The 8,412-nt window shown below is 47.9% G+C and overlaps 1 protein-coding gene across 2 annotated transcripts in view; it reads left to right on the forward strand.

The window, feature by feature from the left end:
- ERGIC3 (ERGIC and golgi 3) overlaps positions 1–6,489 on the forward strand; it is a 17,989-nt gene extending 11,500 nt beyond the window's left edge. Inside the window, exons 6-14 of one of the 2 annotated variants that reach the window (XM_006875704.1) lie at positions 50–215; positions 356–413; positions 3,757–3,771; positions 4,361–4,392; positions 4,935–5,031; positions 5,127–5,191; positions 5,948–6,084; positions 6,169–6,224; positions 6,410–6,489. In XM_006875704.1, the coding sequence (XP_006875766.1) occupies positions 50–215; positions 356–413; positions 3,757–3,771; positions 4,361–4,392; positions 4,935–5,031; positions 5,127–5,191; positions 5,948–6,084; positions 6,169–6,224; positions 6,410–6,489 (706 nt within the window). The remainder of the gene's footprint in view (positions 1–49; positions 216–355; positions 414–3,756; positions 3,772–4,360; positions 4,393–4,934; positions 5,032–5,126; positions 5,192–5,947; positions 6,085–6,168; positions 6,225–6,409) is intronic. The other variant, XM_006875705.1, reaches the window with a different exon arrangement.
- Positions 6,490–8,412: the final 1,923 nt, after the last annotated feature.

An 8,412-nucleotide genomic window follows, 5' to 3' on the forward strand; every position in this document is an offset into this window, starting at 1 on the left:
CTGTTTCCTGCCCCTTTGATACACTCACTCCTGACCCCGCCTCTTCTAGGTGCTGTAACACCTGTGAGGATGTGCGGGAGGCCTATCGCCGGCGAGGCTGGGCCTTCAAGAACCCAGACACTATCGAGCAATGCCGGCGGGAAGGCTTCAGCCAGAAGATGCAGGAGCAGAAGAATGAAGGTTGCCAGGTGTACGGCTTCCTAGAAGTCAACAAGGTACAGGAGGAACCGAGGCAAGGGAGGGCCAGCTAGACTGAGCTGGGCTAGGGGAGCTCCAAAGTGAATCAATGCCCACTCAGACCCTGAGGAGGAGAAGGGAGGCCACGGCTAGAGAATGAGAGGGAAATCCCCTACAGGTGGCCGGCAACTTCCACTTTGCCCCCGGGAAGAGCTTCCAGCAGTCTCATGTACACGGTGAGTGTGCCCACATCAGAAGGGAGGGGCAGACACCTGGGGACTTTGACTGCTTCTTCACCTGCTTGATGTTCTTTTGTCTTTGGCCCAAAGCAGACCCCTCTTTAGGGCAGCGTTTAAGCACAGTTGCTAAGAGCTCAGGCTGAGGAGCCAGACTGCCTGGGCTCCAATAGCAGTATCCTTCGTTCCTGACTATGTGACTTGGAGAAAGTTTCTTAATCTTTTTGAGCTTCAGTTTCATACTTTGAAATTGATGACTATTGTTGTTGTTGTTGTTATGTGCCGTGGAGTCGGTTCCAACTCATAGCGACCCTGAACAGGGTTTCTGAGGCTGTAAATCTTTACAGGAGCAGAACGCCTCATCTTTCTCCCGTGGAACAGCTGGTAGTTTCGAACTGCTGACCTTAAGGTTTGCAGCCCGATTCATAACCACTATGCATAGGTAAATGAGATGATACATTGGATGCCCTTAACCCCAAGCTTGGGTTGCTATTGTTAAGTGTCATCAAGTCAGTTCCTACTCATAGCTACCCTGCATAGGATTTCCAAGGAGCGGCTGGTGGATTTGAACTGCCAACCTTGTGGTTCAAACCAACCTTGCGGTCCAGTGCTTAACCTACAGTGCCACACCAGGACTTCATGCTATATGGTAGGCACTTGGTAAGTGGGAGCCTCCAATACCAGAGGAGCTGTGTGTGAGGTTTTGGGGGAAGCAGAGCTGGATTTGAGCACAAGTTCTATTACTCCCAAGCTCTGTCCTATTTGGGAAGTATTGAGCCCTACTAAGTTGCTTTTTCTATAAAATAGGGTTGATGATGCTAGTACCTATCTTATAGGATTGTTGAGGTTTATTCTCATTCATTCACTAAATCTTTGGTAATCACCTACTCTATGTCAGATGCTAGCTAAGCTTTGTTGTTAAGTGTTGTCAAATCAGTTCTAACTTAGCGAACATGTATGGTGTTTCCTAGGAGCAGCTGGTGGGTTTGAATCACCTATGTTCCTGTTAGCAGTCCACAGTGCTTATCCTACAGTGCCACACCAGAACACCAAGTATACAGCAGCAAATAAAGCAAAGTCCATGTCCTTAGAATATGCTAGTAAAGAAACAGACAATAAGCAAACTTGTAAAAATATGGTACATCAGATGGTAATCAGTAACATGGACAGCAGAAAAAGCAGGATAAAGATGATGGTAACAAGGGGCTGGGATGGGAAGGGGCGGGTGTGTGTTATTTTATAGAGAGTGGTCAGGGAAAGGCTTTCTCATGGGGTGATACTTGAGCAAGGCTTTGAAGGAAGTAAGGGAGCCAGCCACATGGATGATCTGGAGGATAGTGTTTGAAGCAGGGAGAATATCACGCATCCCTAAGATGTTCAAGGAACAGCCAGAAAGTCCAGGTGACTTGAACAGGAGAGTGAGCTAACAGACCATGTCACATGGGACCAAGGCCACTGTAGGGACTAGTGCTTCTACTCTGCGTGAGACAGAAGCCATCATAGGGTTTTGAAGAAGTATTACATGACCTGACTTAACTTTTGAAAGGTAAGCAGCACCCTGATCGCTCTGTAGGGAATAGAGGGAGGTGGGACAGAATCAGAGATGGCAGTTAGGTTGCTGTTGCAGTAATCAGTCCAGGCAAAAAATATGATGGGAGCTTGGAGCAGAGTGGTGGGAGAGGGGGTGAGAAGTGACTGGGTCTTGGAACCATTTTAAAGGTAGAGCTTCAAGAAGTTTCCAGTGGATGAAAAGGATACAGAAAAGGAAAGTCAAGTTGAAATTATAGGGGAAGATTGTAATTATTATTGACAAGGCTTAGGCCAAGAAGGAAGATGAGTATCGGAGAGAATATAGTCACTCTAAAGGGATTGCCAGGGACAATAAGAAAGGAAGACAGAAGAAATATGACTGCATTTAAATTACGGTGTTAGTGAGGAATATTGGAATATATCATGGACTGCCAAAAGAATGAACAAACCTGTCTTGGAAGACATGCAGCTAGAATGCGTCCTAGAAACAAGGATATTTAAGACTTCTTCTCACTTACTTTGGACATGTTTTCAGGAAAGACCAACCCCTGGATAAGGACGTCATGCTGATAAAGTAGAGGATCATCGACTAGGAGGAGAATCATCAACAAAATATATAGATACAGTGGCTGCAACAATAGGCTCAAACAGAGGAACAATTGTGAAGCTAGCACAGGACTGGGCAGTGTTTCATCCTGGTGCACATAGAGTTGCTGTGAGTTAGAACTGACTTAATGACACTTAACAACAGCAAGGGAAGTGGTAACCTTAAGAAGAGGGAGAGCCAGGCTGTGGTTACAGCGGGAAAGTACAGGGGATGTTTAGAGGTTGAAATGTAGGGGTTTTACTGATGACTGAGTAAGAAAAGGGCAGGGGTTGAGATCATCTCAGAGGATGTAAAGAGCCAAGTGGTAATAAAGTGTCCAGGACTCTGAAGACCTGGTTAACCTGGGCTGTTCAGTAACGAAGGTCAGCCCTGCTGATCTTTAACGTGGTTTATGAAGCTGAGGCTGAGTACTAGGAAAAGGACAGGTAGACAGGTCTGGGAGACCCTGCTGAACTGTGGTGGTCCCCTCTGTACTGTGAGGGGTCCAGTAGGAGGATCTCTCTGTGATTGTGGGAAGATGCTCTACAGTCAGTTGTTTGCAGTCTTGTAGGCATTCAGCAGCAGCCTGCTTCTCATTGGACTGTTGGCAGAGTCCTAGATCCAGGACAGGGGGTGCTCTGCACCCCAAAAGATGTTCAAAACACAATACTACCATTGCCCAGGTCCAGATATCTGACTGAACTAAGGGCCTGGGAACTAGTTTGTGACTTCTTTGATGTTTGTTGGTTGGTTTGGGGAGAAGGTTCAGGGGAAATGATTGCTCATGTTATGTAGTTTGTCTAGTACTCTCCCATTTTAGATCTTAAGTGATCCACAGGACTGCTCTGCAGAGAAAACTGGAAAGAGACTATGAGTTCTGGGTTTTTTGGTCTTTCTAGGTCACCATACTTCTGCTCCCAGGCCTTCTTGCATCATTGTCTGTTTAGGAAAGAGCTCTCTTGAGCTCTTGTCCAGGCAAGGGTGTTCCAGCCACACTGAGCTAGCTAGGGGACCCTGTCTGGAAGACCTGGAGAGCAGGTGGGGGATTCTAATGTTGAGTTGGCCTCAGAGTCAGACCAAGGGAAGATCTAGCCATCCTCTGAGCTCTCCCTGCTCTGCACTGCAGCCCCTCCTTCCTACCACATACATGCTTTGTAGTTCTCACTGTGAAGTGCTGAATGTTTTTCTTCTCCTCCCTTCTCTCTCCTTCCCTCCCTCATGCTGCAGTACATGCTGTGGAGAGTAAGTGGCCTTGTCCCCCAGAAGGGACCAAACCCTCACTTTTGGGCAACCTGCCTTTCAGGATCGGGGGTTTGGATTGGTCAGTGATGAGGGGGCCTTTGTGGCCTGACTGCTGGGTGACTACCCTTGAGGTAGGATTTCCTGCAGCAGGAGGATTTAGGATTAGAGGGTAGGAAGAAGTTGTTCTGGAACAGGTTGGTACAGCGTGCCTGTGGGATTTCCTCTGGGGGCGCTGAGGGTGGTGAGGGCAGAGGAGTCGGGGAAAGAATACAAACAGCAGGTTCAGATCCCACTTCACCCAGAGTCAGAAATGTGCCACCAGCTCTTAGTGATGAGGGACCAAAGTCAAAAGGTTTTATTTACTGGCATGCAGTTGGGCGTGGAGAGAGTGAGGGCTGGAGGTGTGCCATAAAGGGCTCCCTGAGGCAGGTGTAGACTTTCCCACAAGCCCAAGGTGCTGTCCTCAGAGTCCAGAGAACCCCGAGGGGCACATCCCAGAGGGAGGCAGTCAGGAGGCCTGAGTGAGGGTCCTGAGGGAACTAGGAGGCCAGTGCTGCCCCACCTAATGACACCTCCTCTTCTCTCCTAGTTCATGACCTACAGAGCTTTGGCTTGGACAATGTATGTACCAGTGAACACTGGAGGGCAGGAGGGGGTGGGAGGTTTGGTTGCTGCCTTCCTTTCTCAGTAGGGGACATCCTAGGATAGGGGGACAGATGAAATTACTAAGTTCTGACAGGAGACCCAGTCTGGGAGGTGAACAACTGGCAGTGACTTGAACTGAGCTCTGAATAGGAGGCTGGGGGCAGGGGGTGGGCTTGACAAGAATGTCCTGGGCATGAGAGGCCCTCAGGGGCAAGGTCAGATGGGACCGTGGCACTTTGAAGCCCCTGAAGAGCAAGTGCAGCAAGAGCCAGGAGGGCAGGGGGTTGGGGTGAGAACCCAAGATGAGGCTGGAGAGGTAGGCAGGAAATTGACCACACAAGACACTGAGAGGTTTGGTCCTTTTCCTAAAAGCAGTGGGAAAATGTTGATGTATTTTAAGCAGGGTTGTGGGATATTTAGATTTGCTGTCTACTGGCCGAATTGATATAGGCCTTTTGATGGCTTAGGGACGTAGAGCCCTGAGTGCTCTGAGGCTCAGGCACTGGTATTCCCTGCAGATCAACATGACCCACTACATCCGGCATCTGTCATTTGGAGAAGACTACCCAGGCATTGTTAACCCCCTAGATCGCACCAATGTCACTGCACCCCAAGGTACCAGCCTGGGAGAGTGATCAGACGGGATTGGGGGCCTCCCAGCTCCAAAGCCTTATCTAGCACCCATGCCTGATGCTTTCTTTTCTCTGCAGCCTCCATGATGTTCCAGTACTTTGTGAAGGTGGTACCCACAGTATACATGAAGGTAGATGGGCAGGTGAGTTCAAGGTATCTTCTATATCAGCTTTTTGCTTAGAACCAGGCATTTGAGTTCCTCTACTTAGTTCCTTTAGCCATCTGGGAAGAGAGGTGCTGCTCTTATCCCCATAGGATGAATGAATAGCCAAGGCTATGAGATAGTTGGTGGTTTGCTCAAGCTCTCAACCAAAGTTTAAAACTGGCTCTATCATATTTCAAAGCACATGTTCTTTGCACTGCTGAATGGCCTCCATTCCTCCAGTGGCCACAGTCTGTCCACCACACTGTCCCTCCAAGCTCTGCCTTGACTTAAGGTGGTTAGCCAGGCATGAACAAGCCCTTTTGGACCTCACCTTCCTACTCTGCACTGGCCTGTGGGGCAGCATCTTGACAGTGGTGAAATGCACGGATCAGAAGGACAAAGGAACTCAGCCCCAGCCTTTCCAGGAGCTCTTGGTGCAACCTTGGAGAGTTACTTGTCATCCCTGGACGCACAGTCTGTCTCATCTAGGGCATGGCACCTTTGACGGATCCTCCAGTACAGCTGGGATTGGTAAACTGGAAAGAGCTGCTGACTGAAGGGGAAGTAGGATGGCAAGCCTGGGAGAGGAAGTCTGGAGGTGGTCTCCAGGCCTTATAGCATTAGCTACAGTATAGAGCCTCCTTTTTCCCCTCCACACAGTCAGCCAAAATAAGACAAGGGGTAGCAGCAGGGATAGGACTAAGGGGGCTGAGAGTCATGTAGACCCTGACCTAGGCTCTTCTCCCACCCCAGGTGCTGAGGACAAATCAGTTCTCTGTGACCAGACATGAAAAGGTTGCCAATGGGTTAATGGGTGACCAGGGGCTCCCCGGTGTCTTTGTGCTCTACGAGCTATCACCCATGATGGTAAAGCTGACAGAGAAGCACAGGTGAGGCTGGGGAAGGGGTACGGGACGGCCTGGGCCTGCAGAGGACACAAGGTCCTTGCTAAGCCCACCTACTCCTTCTGCTAGGTCCTTCACGCACTTCCTGACAGGCGTGTGTGCTATCATTGGGGGCATGTTTACAGGTGAGACACATGGAACGTCTGCTTAGGGGTGGGGGGATGCGGTGGGGAGTATAAAACCTGGACCCCCCAGGTATGGGAGGAAGAAGCCATGGCATCTCAAGAACCAAGAGGAGGTGTTGGCCTGGTCACTAAGGTGATAAAACCCTCAAGGTCAAGCCAAGTCCCTTGGTCTCTCTCCTCTCCAGTGGCTGGACTCATCGATTCGCTAATCTACCACTCGGCACGAGCCATCCAGAAGAAAATTGATCTAGGGAAGACAACGTAGTTGGCCCTTCCCCCTCTGTTGTTATCTTTCTTGTTTTTATTTTCCTTTGTCCTTGTGGTCCTTTTTCCCAGCCTCTTCAACCCCACCTCACCACACCAACCCTACTCAGAGAGTTGTCTCAGCCCCAGGTTGATAAATCCGTTGGTTGTAATAGTACTCACTGGTCTCTGTGTCATCTTTGGGACTCCATCAAGAGCATTCTGGCTGGGACCTGGGACCCTCATCACAGCTACTACTGAAGGCAATTGTGACTGACAGCATCAGCAGCCAAATGTCTGCTAGATGGCCTTCCTGGGCACCCCTGACTAACCTTTATTTAACCAGACTCAGGCCTTCCTCCCAACTCCCCTCCTCTCCTTAGTCTCTCCTCTGCTGTGGTCTTTGGATGGGCTTCTTGGAACCACAGTACCCTTCACGCTTGTGAGTTTCATGCTTTGATGATAATATTATATAAGGCCCTGGGTTCTGGCTGGGGCTTTTCATTTCTGCAGTGAAAGCAAAGGTAGGACCCTTCCTGTCACTTGAGCTTAGTCACTTGATCTTGTCCTGCTCCTTGTCTGTACTCTATGCCAAGCACTTGCAGACTTGATGCAGAGATGATTCCACCACGTCCTGCAATCTCCAGGTGGAGCAGAACTGGAAAACTTGAAGAAGGAAGGTTTATAGAGTCCATTCCAGAGCAGAGCTAGCACCAGACCTTCCTATTACAGACCTTTCTACATGTGGACAACTAGGGTCCAACCCAGAGAGCCAGGATGGAAACAACTGGATTGGTTCATCATATTGCCTCAGGGAGTTTCAGTATAAGATACAGCAGCAGGGGATAAGGCAGAAAACAGGAGGGTTTATCACTTGCCAGGACGTCAACTCCGACACATGGCAACCTCTGGAGACAGACCTGAGACCAAGCTCCGATTTAGTCTCTTATGATCTATGTGACCTTGAACACGTTATTTTATCTCCTCTTACATCTGAAACTTGCTCTAGAAAACAGAAGCTAAAATGAGAGGAAGAAATTATGAAATAAAGAGTTGAACAAAAGATTTCAAAGTGCAGTTCTAGAAGATAAGGATTACAATGAAATGTGCAGAGGTCTGGAGTTAGCAAACCTTAAGTGAAGAATACACTTATCATTTCTGAAACTGAATGAACTAAAGAAAAACTTCAGGCTCAAATTGCAATATTAAAGGAGTTTATGGGCAGAATAATGAACGATGCAGGATGCAACAAAGGATAAAAGGAATACTATGCCAAAAAGAATTTGTCAACATTCAACCATTTAAGGAGGTAGCACGTGCTAACCACAAGGTTGGCAGTTCAAACCCTTGGAAACTCTCTGTAGGGTCGCTATGAGTTGGAACCGACTAGACGACAATTTACAATGACAATATATGATCAGAAGCCAATGTTATTGAAGGAAAAAGTCCAGGCTGCACTGGTGAAAATCAAGGTTCTGGAATTGACGATACAAATTTAAATGTTTCAACATAAAGGAGAAAATGCTCACAACTGGGCCAGTATAACACTGGAGGTGCTCACTTGTCTCTGACATGAAATTTGGAAAACAGCTACCTGGCCAGCAACTGGAAGAGATCCATATTCATGCCCATTCTAAAGGTGATCCAACAGATTGCAGAAATTATCAAACAGTATCATTACTATCAGGTGCAAGCAAAACTTTTTGCTAAAGATAATTCAAAAACAGTTGTAGCAATACATGGGACAGGGAACTGCCAGAAATCCAAGCCAGATTCAGAAAAGGTTATGGAAAGGGAATGAAGAATATCACTGTTGATGATCAGCTGGATCTTGGTTGAAAGCAGAGAATACCAGAAGTTTACTTGTGTTTTATTGGCTATGCAAAGACATTTGACTGTGTGGTTCATAACAAATTATGGATAGCATTGTGAATGGGAATTCAGA

The sequence above is a fragment of the Chrysochloris asiatica genome, unplaced genomic scaffold (assembly GCF_000296735.1).
Source record: "Chrysochloris asiatica unplaced genomic scaffold, ChrAsi1.0 scaffold00337, whole genome shotgun sequence".
NCBI lineage: Eukaryota > Metazoa > Chordata > Mammalia > Afrosoricida > Chrysochloridae > Chrysochloris > Chrysochloris asiatica.